Source organism: Narcine bancroftii, chromosome 12 (assembly GCF_036971445.1).
Source record: "Narcine bancroftii isolate sNarBan1 chromosome 12, sNarBan1.hap1, whole genome shotgun sequence".
Taxonomy (NCBI): domain Eukaryota; kingdom Metazoa; phylum Chordata; class Chondrichthyes; order Torpediniformes; family Narcinidae; genus Narcine; species Narcine bancroftii.
Genome location: NC_091480.1, coordinates 82627544 through 82643442, shown reverse-complemented (window position 1 = coordinate 82643442; position 15899 = coordinate 82627544). Strand labels below are relative to the sequence as shown.

Genomic DNA, 15899 nt, shown 5'->3' with positions numbered 1-15899 from the left:
TAAATCACAAAAATCTCTAGACACTGGTTGAAGTAAAAGCACTAAATGCTGGAGAAGCTCAGCAGGTCAAACAAAGTCCTTTCTGTATCAAAGGTTAAAAAAAATACATAACTGATGTTTCGGGTTTATCAAATTATGGAAAAAAACAGAGTATGGGGAGGGGGTGGCAAAGGCAGGAGATGATCGGTGGAAAAAGGAGGGAGAGGACAGCAATGATGGGGGGGAGGGAGGGAGGGATGGGTGGGTGGGTGGAAGAACTGGTAGGACGGGAAAGAAAAGGCGAGCAGATTTAATGGAAAGCAGTGATGTTGATGTTAATGCCATCTGGCTGGAGAGGGCCAGGGCAGAAAATAAGGTGTGGTACCTCCAATCTGTGGGTGGGAGACTACACGAGGCCGTGAGCGGACATATGAGCACGGGAGGGAGACTCGGAATTGAAATGGTTGGTGAATTGAAGAAGTGACTAAAGCAGTAGTTTCTGGAGTTAAACAAGGAACTCGACAGATAGACAATCTGTGAAGACGGTTGTACCACAACAATCAGTAATAAACTGATGATGCTGTCAGCAAAAGTATCAAGGTGAATGGGCTGGGGGGGGTTCCAGATGAGGGTATATGAGAACGTTTGTGTATCTGTGTGTAGGTTTTTTAGTTTTAAAAAAACGAGCACATTGTACATCCATTTAATGTGTACAAAGTTGTTTTTGATGCTCAATAAAGATATTTTGGAGAAAAAAGAAGCAAGTCTGCAGATGCTGGGGTTGAGTGCAATACACACATGTGCTGGAGAAACTCAGCAGATCACGCAGCATCCATCGGATGTAAAAGGGTATCTAACCTTTTGGATGTGGGCCCTAAATCAGGTATAAGCAAAATCAGCCAGATGCCTGAATGAAAAGCTGAGGAGACATTTCCTGAAGGGACAGTAAGTTATTAGAAGCCAGCAGGAATTAACAAGTGGAGCATATATGTATGGAAATACATTATTGGAGGGACAAGAACAGAAAATTAAATTTGTGAAATCTTTATGGTGGTCACAATAGGGCAAGAGTGAAAGTGATCTTGAAAATTAGGACATGTATTAAATTTGAATAGTTTAAATTTTTATCAAAATTAAAAAGTGGGATAAAAGGAGAACATTGAATTGCAAGAATAGTTTTTAACTTGTAAATTTCAGAAACCTTGTGGAATTAGTAAATTAACAATGTCATTATTAATGCTCTACAAATTTGTATTGGGTACTTTTCCAGTGCCAGAGTACTCTTCATCTTTCAACCTTTTAAAACATAAAATTACAATAGGTTTGGAATTTCGTGACATGTTCATGACACTATTTTGATTCTAATAGCTAAATCATTGATTTAAACCTTTTATTTCAAAAATCAATTTGTATCACTTCTCTAGGCTAATGATACCTGTAAGTGTAATGGCTGGAAAAATCCAAATCCTCCTACAGCTCCAAGAATGGATATTCAGCAACCAGCTGCCAGTCTGAGTGAACCCTGTCGTAGTTGTGGACATACATTAGGTAATTATCTTTGTCGATAAGAGATTTTGCCTTGACACTTAATGCCACTGTGGAAATTAGATGATTCAGCAACTTGGTCAATTCTCGCAGTAGGGTTTCCCTTGAGGTCTGTACAGTGGGATAAAAAAACTCATTGCTCCACAATTTAATCCCCAAATCACTCCAATGCTCTCAAGGTATATTTTAAAAATTCATACTCTTTTCTGAGTATCTCTGAATGAGATTCAGAATGACTGTGGTGTTTGCTGTGTCAAGAACGAATACAATTATTTTCAAACTCCTTCATTTTTTTTTTGGTGTAGGCAACACTTGTGAGGTCAGTATTTTATTGCCCATCCTTAACCCTTTGGACTCCAGCCATTTTTACATATTCTTGCATATATTATGTAAGGACATAATATATACTCTGGACTGGGTCCATGGGTAAACTGGAGTTAGTTGATCTGTTCAGACACTGATACCACATTATATCTGGCCAGTCACTGTCCTGTTCATACCCGACATAGTCCTAGTTACTCAAACAACAATTTTGAATGTTCTTACCTTTACTTCCAGTACTTTTTCCTGTTGTGGAATTTGGTGAACCAGCTGCTTTGCAAAGGTACCCTTTACATTTTGAACAACTGGTGGTTGGGTATAAAACCATTCCCGTAAAACCGGGACACGGAGTATATGCACTTGTTGGTAGTCCCACAAAACCGGATACAGAAAATGTGCGCTTGTTGGTAGTCCTGGAAAACCGGGACTCAGTATATGCACTTGTTGGTTGTCTCGGAAAATGGAGTCCAAAGGATTAATTCCCTTAAGTAGATAATGAAGTGCCACTGGTGAAGGTACTCCTACAACGCAGTTATGAAGTGAGTTCCAAAAATTAGATAGTGGAGCTGAAGGAATGGTGATGCATTTCCAATTGGCATGATAAGCAGGTTGGGGGAAGGGGTGCTGCAGATCTTTGTGTTCTTGTGCACCTGAAGTCCTTACCCTTTTCTGTGGTAGAAATTTTAAAAATTTAGACATACAGCACAATAACAGGGCATTTGGGCCTATGGCCCATGCTGCTCAATTACACCTGATTGACCTATGCCCCCAGTACGATTAAGATCGGTGGAAGAAAACTGGAGCCCCTGGAAAAAATCCACACCATCATGGAAAGAACATACAAACTCCTTATGGACAGCACGGGATTCAAACCCCGGTTCCAATTGCGACGCTGTAAAGGTGTTGAACTAACCGCTACACCAACTGGGAAGTGCCTTTTTGAGTAACTGGTGCTGCTTTCAGGTGGTACATATAGTCCACAATAGGTGGAGGAATGAATGTTGTGGATGAGGTTTCAGTCAAGTGGGTTACTTTGTTCTGGAGGAAGATGGGGGTTTTTCTAAGAAAGTGTAGAGCATTCCATCACATTCCTGGTGAGTGGAAAGATTTGGATTACTTGAGTCAGGATACCAGCCTCTGCTCTGTTTTTAGACACAGTGTTTATGTAGCTAGTCTTGTTGAGTTTCTGGTCATTGATGGTCGTCTTGACTAGGAATATCAAGGCTAGTGGTTATCTTTTCTTTGGCTTGGCTTCGCGGACGAAGATTTATGGAGGGGGTAAAAAGTCCACGTCAGCTGCAGGCTCGTTTGTGGCTGACCAGTCCGATGCGGGACAGGCAGACACGATTGCAGCGGTTGCAAGGGAAAATTGGTTGGTTGGGGTTGGGTGTTGGGTTTTTCCTCCTTTGCCTTTTGTCAGTGAGGTGGGCTCTGCGGTCTTCTTCAAAGGAGGCTGCGGCCCGCCAAACTGTGAGGCGCCAAGATGCACGGTTTGAGGCGTTATCAGCCCACTGGCGGTGGTCAATGTGGCAGGCACCAAGAGATTTCTTTAGGCAGTCCTTGTACCTTTTCTTTGGTGCACCTCTGTCTCGGTGGCCAGTGGAGAGCTCGCCATATAATACGATCTTGGGAAGGCGATGGTCCTCCATTCTGGAGACGTGACCCATCCAGCGCAGCTGGATCTTCAGCAGCGTGGACTCGATGCTGTCGACCTCTGCCATCTCGAGTACCTCGACGTTAGTGGTTATACTTCTGGTGGAAATGACACTCTGTGGTCAATGTCTAAAAGGCAGAGGAAATAGAAATTGAATGGGATTGAATATCGTGCAATCACCATCACTTCTATCCTAATAATGGAAGGAAATTTATGGATGAAGCAGCTGAAAGTAGTTGAACCCAATATGCTCTCCTGAAGAGATCCTGGAGCTGGAACACCATTCTGTAACCGTGTAATTCATCCCAAATATTTATCTATTTTTATTTTAATTATTCATATGAACATTGTGAACTGTATACTGTGTAATTTTGTGTGTGCACCATGGTCCAGAGAGATGCTGTTCCATTGGGTCATATACAGTATATTCAATCAGATTATAATAAATTTGAGCTTGAGCTTGGTTGATTGAATTCTAGTAGCTCCAACAGAGCCACCAAATCAAACTTGTTTGATTTAAAATAATAGTAGAGATTAAAACCAATTTTATCTTCTTTAATGTTTTGTAATATTTTTGTGATTTGTTTGACCACTAGCGGACCATGTTTCTCACTTGGATAACGTTTCAGAGGATGAGATTAACAGACTGCTGGGAATGGTGGTGGATGTGGAGAATCTTTTCATGTCTGTTCACAAAGAGGAGGACACTGATACTAAACAAGTGTATTTTTATCTTTTCAAAGTAAGTCTTAAATAAAATAAATACTCTGGCTTATCTTGCACGGCAATTGTTCTATATTTCCTATGTTAACTGGGGGGAAAAAAGGACAATGAATGGTGAAATTTGCAGTGTTTCCTTTGCTGCATTCATGAGATGCCTGCAAAGACAACCGTTTGATTTATGGGCACTTTAACAAATCCTAATGAATTGATAAATTGAGGTTCCAGTAGTAAAATAAATCCATGATTTTTTTTGAAATATTAAATGGCTTTGAGTGGACATGCTTTGCATACTTTTGTTCTTAGTTTCTATTTCAAGGAGAAGGGGAATAAAGGCTCAGAAAACCTTCATATTGGAAAGTACTTAGAATTTCCTTTTTGAAGTCCTTTGTTTATATTTGATCCATTAGCAAGGACCCAAACAGAAATAATAAATGACTAAATATGTGCTCTTTTCTTGGGGATAAATGTAGCCTTTTTTGAGATGAACTATATTATTTATTTTTGGGTGTGACATTTAATTTTTGTGTAGGTTTTTTTTATATAATAGAAAATAGAAATAATAACAATGGATTTTGGAACATGCAGAAATGCATTTCCAATGTCCCTCCTATCAGATCCATCATTCTTCTTTGGCTTCGCGGACGAAGAATTATGGAGGGGGTATAAGTCCACGTCAGCTGCAGGCTCGATTGTGGCTGACAAGTCCCATGAGGGACAGGCAGACACGGTTGCAGGGGAAAATTGGTGGGTTGGGGTTGGGTGTTGGGTTTTTCCTCCTTTAAATATCAGCTAGCTTCCCTGATTCTGCTCACATTTCTCAGACTAAAACAGCAGAGTGTGATTGATAGCCAAAATGTTAGAAAATTAAGAGCTGGCCACTTTCTCAGTAGAGTACTCTGCATAAGTTGTTCATCTCATGGCTGAAATGTAGTTCCCATCATCAGGAATAAATCACTGAAAAAAATCAACAAAATTTGTCAAATAATTCTCATTGTATTTGTTTTAGAAAGTTATGTTCAGTAATTACTGCTTGTATGAAAACATTTATTTTCAACTGTATAATAAAATCATTATTACTATTGATTAAAAAAAGGTGTAGATTTGAGAGCTTGTTCAAAAGATTGTAGCGTTGAATAATACATTGAAATTACAGCCTAGAATCGATAATGGGTTTGTATTCTAGTTTAATTCATAACTCTCTAATTCTTCTTAGAGATGTAGCAAAAGATAAATGCAGTAAAATTAAATGCAAGGAGCATAATGTATTTGAGCTACCAGATTTGGATTTTCTGAGGTCTGTACTAAACTCAAGTCAGAAGGTGATGTTGAATTTGAATCTGATTTTGTTCATTATTTGTCCACTCCTTAAAGCAGAGTTCTTAGTGGTAGATAAAGATTTTAAGTAACTTGGAGGCAGAATGAAATACTATCCTCTAAGAGTATCGAGTAAGGTTTTCACACTAATAGAAAAATTGGATGAAGTCAGGACAAGGGATTCTTCCAACTGCCTGTGGCTGGGAGACGGTGGCACGCAGTTTGAGAGGGAGAGTTGGGAAAAAAAAGTCAATCGGGAAAAGTAAAGAGAGAGGAGGGAGTTACCTGAAATGAAGACTATCATCATTCTAATTTCATGGTTTTTTTTTAACTTTTCACACTATGACCAAAATACATACAGACGTTTTTCTCTTGAATATATACAGTGCCATTTTCTCCCCTTTTTCCCCCCATTCTAATTTCATGTTGAGTGCATTTTTTTCAATCTGTGAGGTGAATTCAGCTCTGAAAAAAATTCGTATAAATGAGGATTTCTGATTGTTTTTTAAAAAATTTGGATGAATGAGGATTTTGGAGAATCCGATTTCGGGTAATCAAAGCTGTACTGTATTATTAACAAAGACTATGAACAAAAAAATGTATCTGGTTAAGTTTTTTAAATCTGGACAAATTTGTACGTGGAATATCTGATTTTACAAACCTGAAACGCAAATTAATTTTGATAAATATATCAATGGCCTGTTGAGATTATTATCTAATATTTCATTTTTACTTGTTACTCTATTTGTAAAAATTAACAATTTGTATTTTGTCTATTTAAAACAATTGGAACATTTGTACCAAGAATTCAGTTTCTTGAGAGAATTTTGAATTCATGTAAATTTACTTAAACCCAGAACATTTCAACATAATGTACATGTTTAAGCTCAAATTGTAGCTCATTCTATTATTCTTCCAAATGGTGAAATAAGTTAAATACCTGATGCTCTTTCTTCCCTGTTAGCTTTTACGGAAATGCATCTTGCAAATGGCGCGACCTGTCGTGGAAGGAAAGTTGGGAAGTCCCCCATTTGATAAACCGAGTATAGAGCAGGTGAGGTTTATAAATGGAGAAGAAATTACTTATTAATGTTATGTTCACTTTTGCTAAAAATCCTGTTGAGAAGCAGCAACATAAAAAATGTTTAATTGAAAGGTGGGCCTATGGTTATGATACCAAAATCTAATTATGACTCCAGATTTTGGGGTTTTCAAATTTTTCAGCTATATGTAGAAGAAGACAGTCTCCTCATCTGCAGATTTCTTGTTTGCCTCTAGGCATTGTTGTGTTCTTCTGTTTGAGGAAAATGCTTTTTCCAAGTATGTTGATTGCTTTGTTCAATATTTAGTCACATGGGTGAATTTCAAGTACGCAAAGGTGTTAAATTGCTGAAGCATTTACTGGAGTTTCCATCTCCTTGAGATTGAAAATAATCATGTGCATAGACTTTTATTGAACAACCATGGACCTGCTCTTACCCTAGCCTCACAGTTAAGTAATTTTGGATCTCTGAATCTAATTCTGTCCCATTCTTGATATTTGGGCACCTTCAATCTAATGATGAATATCTTCCCCATGGCTCTTCCTTCATGTTGGTGCTGGCGACCACATTGAAAAGAATAAATAAGTTTTAAAGGTATGAACATTCTAGGAGGAAGTTGAATTAGAGAGGGAATTCAAAGGTTTTGGACCTCTGAAAGAGTGTGTATAGAATGGGACAGTATGAATGCTTGATTTCAACACAGACTGAACAACCATATCTGCTTGGAGTGAAGAAGGAATGAAGGAGAAATTTTAGAGGAGTACAATTATCTTGGTCATCAATAGAAAAAGTAAAGGGAGGTTGCATTACAGAAGAGATGCAGTTTGGAAACTTGGATTTTGCAGTACTTTTTCTTTACCTGTGCTGGAGTGTCGGGGGGGGGGGAGGAAAGATAAGCTTTTCCAGATACAGGTGGCTTATTCAAGAATTCAACAAATCAGTTTTATACAGATGTTGGTTATGTGATTATTATCATAAACTTGGTACAAGAAAAGATTTTCAGAGCTGATTAAGTATCAGGAGTAGGAATTTGGGTGGAGCGGGAGAAATTCTGCTGATCATGCATCTTTGGCAACATCTGTCCCAGGCTGTGTGTTTCCTCAGGTCCATTGTTACCGCCATGTGTCTTCTGCCTGGTATAATGGGCTGCAGGAAACAGGACCACATGACGAGATTTGTCAGACAGCTGTCAATTGCAGTTTTGCTGTTTTATCATCACCAGGGACTTTTGAAACTAATTAAAAACATTAAAACAAGAAAATACTATTACTTTAGTTCCCCCCTTATCCTCAGGGATATGTTCCAAGACCCCCAGTGGATGCCTGAAACTGTGAATAGTACCAAACCCTGTATACAGTATACAATGTTTTTTTTTCCTATACATACATACTTATGACCAAGTTTAATTTATAAATTAGGCTCAATAAGAGATTAAACAACAATAATTATCAGTAATAACAAAATAGAAAAATATAGAAAAAAAGGGCTACTTGAACACAACACTGCAATTCTGTGACAGTCAGAATAATCGAGATGCCAGGTAGCATATACAGTGTGGATACGCTGGACAAATGGATGATTCACATCCCGGGAGGGATGGCACGAGATTTCATCGCACTTCTAAGAGCGGTGTGCAGCTTAAAACTTAGAAATAGTTTATTTCTGGAATTTTCCATTTAATATTTTCGGGCCATGGGGAACTGAAACTGCAGAAAGCAAAACCTCAAATAATGCGGGGGGGGGGGGTCACTGTATTTAAAGATGAGGTTTTTGCAACTGGCAACCAGTGTATTCTGGCCCTCTTATAAATCCAGGAAGATGACAGGCTTTGCATCTGTTTTTGATGACCTTGATTGAGGAAACTATTGGCTCAGACCGAGGGGCACACCAACAATCTTTAGATATCTGCATCCAGGCTTTGGTTTAATTTCTTATCTGAAAGTCAGCTGATTTGGATATGCCCCACTTGTTTTTGTGCTTGAATCTCTGAAATGGAGCTTGAATTCGTGACTAATATGCAATCTGTGTTACCTATATTACCCAGAATTGTTCATTGCTTAATCTGATACTGCTCAGGTATTTGATTCATTGATGTATATGCAGATGTTGGAAGAGCCAATATTATATCAGCCTGAATCGGAAAGCCCTGAGTCTGTCAGATGAATGTCGTAATATAAATGAGTAAAGTAGCTCGATCTATATTTTTTTGCAGGTAGTTAAACTATTAAATCGGCATGGAGTTTCAGAAGTTAAAATCAGCCCCACTGAGTCTTAACAATTTCACTAGATAATGTGCTTAAGCAATATTATAGGGGAACAAAGGAGAAGTGTTTTATTAGGGTAGGAATGAATATTGAATACAAATGCATCATATTTACTGAATTTAAATATTTCATCTTCTGTTTTTACTAGGGAATTCTAAATTTTGTTCAGTACAAATTCAGCCACATTCCTGCCAAAGAAAAGCAAACTATGTATGAACTTTCCAAAATGTTTCTGCTTTGTTTGAACTACTGGAAACTGGAAACTCCATCTCAATTCCGGCAGAGGTCCCAGAATGAAGACGTTGATGCATACAAAGTTAATTATACCAGGTATTGGGAGCATCACGTTAGTCTGCGAATAGATACCATTATTATTTTTTCATTTCATTTTTGCCATGAAAGAGAGGAACAAAGAAAGTGTTAAGGCTGGAAAGGGGTACTGATGGTAATGATCAGCCATGATCTAAAATGGCGGTGCTGGCCCGACGGGCCAAATGGCCTACTCCAGCTCCTATTGTCTATTGTTAAGTGATCAGAAGTTTGATTTAACATGAGTGAAATGCAAAGTTATTGCACATGACATCAGCAGGATTTATTTATGTATATTATTTGGGTTGTTGAATAATTAGCCTCCTTTGGCTTTGCCCCTGATTTTTTTTTTTTCATTTGCGTCAAAGCATATACAGTATTTATCCATAACAAGAACTATGACACAAAAACAATACAATTTTTAATGTTTTCTTTCCCCCACCCACCCCTTCCCTCCCCAAAAAAGTAGAGAAAAAAAGAAAAAGAACAGCCTGTCTAATAAATTTGTATCTTTTAATTAATTCACTGCAAATTTACATAATAATCTTAAACCATGAACTGATTAGGGATGGGGGAATGGTGTAGTTAAAGTTAACCATATAACCACTTACAGCACAGAACAGGCCAGTTCGGCCCTACTATGCCGTAACAAATCCCCACCCTCCTAGTCCCACTGAATATAACCATATAACCACTTACAGCACAGACGTAGCAATAAAATCCATGTAGGGTTTCCAAATTTTACCAAATTTTTCTGGTTGATTTTGTAAATTGTACGTTATTTTCTCTAATAGCATACAATTTAAGAATTTCATTTGCCATCTATTCAACCCCAAAATATCACCAGATTTCCATGTTACAGCTATAGTTTTCTTTGCTATTGCTTAAAAACTTCTTATAAATATCTAATTTCAATTGGGAAATATCTCCCAATAAAAATATTCTGGGATCCTTCAAAATTTGTGTCTTCAAAACTCATCCCAATAAGATACTTGTATCTTTCCAAAACTTATCTACCTTTTCACATTGCCAAACTGCATGCTGGAAAGTACCTATATCTTTATTTACATCTGAAACATTGATCAGAAAAAATTTGAATGAAATGCATGTAATTTGTATGGAGTATAATATAATCCGCGAAGCCAAGCCAAAGAAGAAGAAGAATATAATTGATGTAAAAATTAAATGGTACCATTTGATATCTAACATTAATTGTATTATTTACTCTTTCATAGCATAGTTTTGACCAATCTTCTTGAATCTGTATATTTAAATCTTTTTCCCATCTGGATTTAGATTTGAATAAATCCTTTTTCTGAATAGTCTCTTGTAATGAATCTTTCAATAAACGTATTAGATATTAGATATTCAAATGGACTTTGTTCTGGTAATTTAAAATTCCTCCCCAACTTTCCTTTTAAATATGATTTAAGTTGATAATAAGAAAAAATAGTGGTATATTATACTTGTCTTTCAATTGGTCAAAAGTTTAAAAAATGGATCCCAAAAAACAATCTTTTATTCTTTTTATTCCACAAATATACCAAACATCAAAAGAATGATTATTGAACGTAAAAGGAATTAAAAGATTTTGATTTAATATTTTAGCCGACTGATAATTCTTCATTCCTCTTTCTACATGTTCTCCATTCCATACTTTAACCATATGCTTCAGAACTGGTGATTCTAGTTTTCCTTTTAATAATCCCTCATACCATTTATATAAAATACATTCGGAATTACTTTCTCCTATTTTACTCATTTCAATTTGCACCCATGCAATCTTTTCATCGGTATGATAACAAGTTGAGCTGCTTTGTAATAATTTTAAAAATTAGGCAATCAAAGTCCCCCCTGATCAAATTTCCATGTTAATTTTTCCAATGCCGTCTGAGGCATTTTATCCCACTAAATAAATCTTGAAAAAACATTATTGGTACAAAAATTGGTAAAGATTGAAAAATATATTATATTCTAGGAAAGATAATCTTCACACAATTAATCCTTCCTATTAAAGAAATTGGCAAATCCTTCCATCTTATTAAATCTTCTTTAATTTTCCTCAATAAAGATATGTAATTTAATTTAAATAAATTATTTAAATTCTTGTCAACATTAATTCCTAAATATTTAATTGTGGCGTTCTTCCATTTAAATTTTGTCCTTTTCTTGACTTGAACATAATCTGTCTCGATTGTTGGCATAACTTCACTTTTATCAGTATTTGTTTTGTGACCTGATACTAACCCATACTCTGCCAGTCGATCATTTACTTTTTTTAATGAGCTTTTAGGGGTTGTAAGATATAATATTACATCACAAGCAAAGAGACTAATTTTGTGTTCTTTATCATTTATCTTAAAGCCCTCAATCTCATTATCTCTTCTAATCACCTCAGCTAAAGGTTCTATAGCTAATGCAAATAAAAAGAGAGATAATGGATAACCTTGTCTAGATGCTCTTTCCAACAAAAAAATATTTTGATATTTGCCTATTTGTAATCACTTTAGCCTTTGGACGATTATATAATGCTCTTATCCAGTTTATAACATTTGTCGGAATTCCAAAAATCTTTAGTACTTTAAATAAATAATCCCATTCTGATCTATCAAATGCTCTTTCTGCATCTAAAGCCACTGATGGTATTTTTCTTTTCTAAGCTATATCTGATAAACTTAAAAATCTAACAATATTATTTGCTGCTCTTCTATTTGTAATAAACCCTGTTTGGTCCATATTAATCAGTTTAGGTAAACATTTAGTTGATCTATTAGCTATTAATTTGGACAAACTTTTATAATCCGTATTCAATAGTGAAATTGGTCTAAATGAAGATGGAAGATGCCCCTGATTGATGTCAGAAATTGAACTGAGATTATCACTGTCACTTAACAGATCAGGATAATATTTTCCCCAATGGGTGATGGTCATTGGAGGCATGATATTTTAGATCTCAATCAAAGTTCTTCTCATTGGCCTTGATTGGGTAATCAGGTTCCATACAAACCCCTGCTATTTTCTGTCATAAAAGGAGAAAGGGAATTATTAAGACCATTAGAAGTAAGCGATTCAGCCTCTTGAGTGTGATCTGATCCATTTTCCCCACTCAGCCCCATTGCTTAGCCTTCTTCTCATAATGTTGAATGTCTGGCTAATCAAGAAACTATCAATCTCTGCCTTAAATACACCTAATGATTGCACTATTTTATTTGTGTACATAGCTAATGATGATGATGTAATGGCTTTTTAACTTTTCTTACTGGTTAAATTAAGTGAATTTCTGAAAGTAAAAAGGGCAAAATTGTTCTAAATGGCTTTCCAGATATTTCCAAAAACAAAGAGAAATATATTTTCTGTTAATTTCTTTATTCTAGATGGCTCTGTTACTGTCATGTCCCACAAAGCTGTGACAGCCTTCCTCGATACGAAACCACCCAAGTCTTTGGGCGGACACTACTTCGTTCCATTTTCACAGTTACTCGCCGTCAACTACTTGAGAAGTTCAGAGTGGAGAAAGATAAGCTGATGCCTGAAAAACGAACTCTTATTCTCACCCACTTTCCAAAGTAAGAGGCCTTAAGTCTGGTCTTTGAAAGAAGCAATATCTGGCACAATTACAGAAGCAGATGCAGTAGAACAGTTTTTTCCGGAGAACCCTCAGATGCATTTTCCACCCCCCCCCCCCCCCCCACAATCTCTCAATTATCAAGATGCTTGAACAAAACATATTTGGAAAGAGCTGGCATATACAGCCGTGTTTTGGGAAATTATTAGTATGCTGGCTTCCGGTTCACAGTGCAGGCATTTCTTGGCAGAAGTAACTTTATGGCAGAACCAAGAGACTTGGATGTTGCTCACTGAATGCATTCCTGTTTCAGCAGAAATCTGCTTTAATTACATGAAGTTCACTCAGTGGAGAGTGTCTGCAGTCTGACGTATCCTGCGAGGCAGAGCTCAATTAAGAATACTATTTCTGGAAAATGTAACAATTCCTCACCCTTGTCCATACAAAATATGTAAATGATTTGATTATTCATTGCTCTACTCTATTCCAAGCCATCCAATTTCTGTGTAAATCTGACTGTGTGATGCTTCTAAATTTCTCTGCTGTAACTGGCTTTAAATAGTTATTTGAAGTTGTAAAATAGATTTTTAAATGAGTAACTATCTTACCAATGTTGTAGCTTTACTATGTCTGGTGTTGACTCTATTATTTATCTTTTATTTCAATTCAATTCTCTAGGTTTCTGTCTATGCTGGAGGAAGAGATTTATGGACTGAATTCTCCAATCTGGGATTCAGATTTCACTTTTACTGCTTCAGAGGGAGTGCAAATGGGACAACAGCCAGGTAGCTTTCTCTTGTATCAATAGTCCTTGCAGGTTTCCTTTCTTGAGTTCTATGAGTAGCCAGACAATACAAGACTACCTGCTATCATGAGGTTTCAGTTTATAGATTAGAGCACGAAATTGTCCCTCATTCAACACTAGCTAGTAATCTCATTCATTAACGTCATGAGATAACTGGTGTGTGAAATTGAAACTGTCTCACCATAGAAGGAGCTTACTCTTTCAAGAGAAGTGATGAAACATCTTGAATCAGGTTAAAGGGATCTTTAACAGAGCATTGATTTTGTATGTCTGATGTGAAATTTGGTTTTATTCCTCTGTGTTAAGTCCTTGCCTGGAGTACAAATCAATTCAGTTTACATTTGTCAGTGCTTTTGAACGTTTTTAAAATTTTGCTGTTGTGATCTATTTCTACTCCATGCCCCTCCTACTCTCTCCCCGACTGTTCTCGACTGTACTCATAGTCTCTTTGCTTTTGAACTGAAATATTAACTCTGTTTCTCTACCATAGAAGCAGCCTGTCCTGCTATTTATAGAATTTGGTTTTTTAAGATTTTTCAGCATCTGTTATTTTGAAAAAAATCTATAAATATTTGCCAATGCTTCAAATAATACCTTATAAATTCATGTTTTAATGCTGCTTCTGTCATCAGAGGATTAAAGCACTTTTTCCATACTAATTCGAAGCTCGAACTGCACTGCAGATCTACAAAAGTGCTCACTGATTTTTTTTGCGTGTTTTGAGTGTGCACCTCTTAAAGTAGGTTGGATATCAGGTGATTTTATATTGTTTTGTGTGCTTTAATGCAAGATATATGAAACTTTGTATTTAGAGGGGGAAAAAAAACTATCAGTATTTTGTTTACAGCTGTTACTCAGTCACCAGTGCCTAGTAATCCTCCATCAAGCAGAAGCATCAAATGTACCTCAAGTCCAGCATCTATCAATGCTGATATGGGAGTCTCTGAGCCAGCACCAGGTAATTGCTGTGATATGCAAAAGTATTTTCAAATCTGAAATTGGAGCTGGAAAACTGAAGAGTGTTGCAATGTGGTTGCATAACTAACATTTTTTCATGTAAATTTCTTTCAATAGAATAGCATCTGCTATGTATGTTTTTCAAAGTTTATTCTATTACAATTGGACAATATATTTGAGACAAACCGGACTCTGATACAGAAGTTAATTTAAATTGATGGAAATTGGAGCCAGTTTGGAATGTTTGCTGCTTGTTGAGTAAGCATTTGCTTTTAATTTAACAAATGGACAGGAATAAATATGAAATATTGTGTCATAAATGATGTCATGTTAATTTAAATATTGAGCATTGTTTTTTTAAATGTAGTAATGCATTCTTGACACATGATGGCACCAGCCCCCTTTTCATTTATGTATTTCATAATGTTAATCAGCTTTCTATTTCATCGTATATTTTTCAGTGGCTCATTTCTGTGGTTCAGAAATTTAATGTTTAAATTAAGAATCTTTTGAGGCCAAGATTTTAAATACTAACAGTAGAAAAAGTGCGAGTCTGCAATAAATGAACTTTTGGGGTATTTTCCTTGCTGTGATTAACATCCAAGGCATCCATAAAACCTGTTACAACTTATAACTGTGTGCAGGGTGAGATTCTTTTCCTAACCCTGGGTGTCGTGATGTTTCCGTATGGTTATCAATGGGGGAAGTCAGAATGACTCAATTCCATACCCTTTCCTAGACCTGTTTTGTCTTATTTTCCTAAATTTGTGTGCTTAAAAAAAAATCCTTGCTCCCAAAAGATGGAAAATAATAAATGAGGGTTTTAAAAGAGTTATTTTGTTTTAAGTGTTTCCTCCCATTATCTTTTCTGCTCTGAGTAAGTTGACAGTTTGAAATTTGTTTTGATTGGGGTTTGTTTGATACTCGTCTTTTACAGCTTTGGTCAGTCGACCTTGCAAAAAGACAATTGCAGCCACTTTATTTGTGAAGTAAGGGAAAAACTATAATAGATACAATTTAAGATCTTGTATCCAGATAATTGGAGCATCTTTCATAATTGCTGACAGTCTGATTCAAATCCAAACTTTACATAATTCCAAGACTATAAATCATTTCTGATACTCCATATCTGGTGTGGAAGTAATTGTGAATCCATGCTGTGCTGAGCTATCTAAGCAAAACAAGTCTACTTGTGATTTCGCATTAATTTATGTTGAATAAATGTAGTTGCTTTGCTGTACTTCAAATTAGTTGGCTATTGCAGGAGAGAAAAGGAAGCTGCTTGACACTATGACCCTAGAAGATGCAAAGAGAATGCGAGTTATGGGTGACATTCCTATGGAACTGGTGAATGAAGTAATGCTGACAATTACAGATCCAGCAGCTATGTTAGGTCCAGAGGTAGGTTAGTTTTTCAGTT

General features: G+C 36.4%; 1 protein-coding gene across 1 annotated transcript in view; it reads left to right on the top strand.

The window, feature by feature from the left end:
• kat2a (K(lysine) acetyltransferase 2A) overlaps positions 1-15899 on the top strand; it is a 33646-nt gene that overhangs the window by 4044 nt on the left and 13703 nt on the right. Inside the window, exons 3-10 of the mRNA XM_069904962.1 lie at positions 1404-1527; positions 4096-4241; positions 6501-6590; positions 8992-9173; positions 12527-12718; positions 13396-13502; positions 14370-14480; positions 15744-15880. Coding sequence (XP_069761063.1) covers positions 1404-1527; positions 4096-4241; positions 6501-6590; positions 8992-9173; positions 12527-12718; positions 13396-13502; positions 14370-14480; positions 15744-15880 — 1089 coding nt within the window. The remainder of the gene's footprint in view (positions 1-1403; positions 1528-4095; positions 4242-6500; positions 6591-8991; positions 9174-12526; positions 12719-13395; positions 13503-14369; positions 14481-15743; positions 15881-15899) is intronic.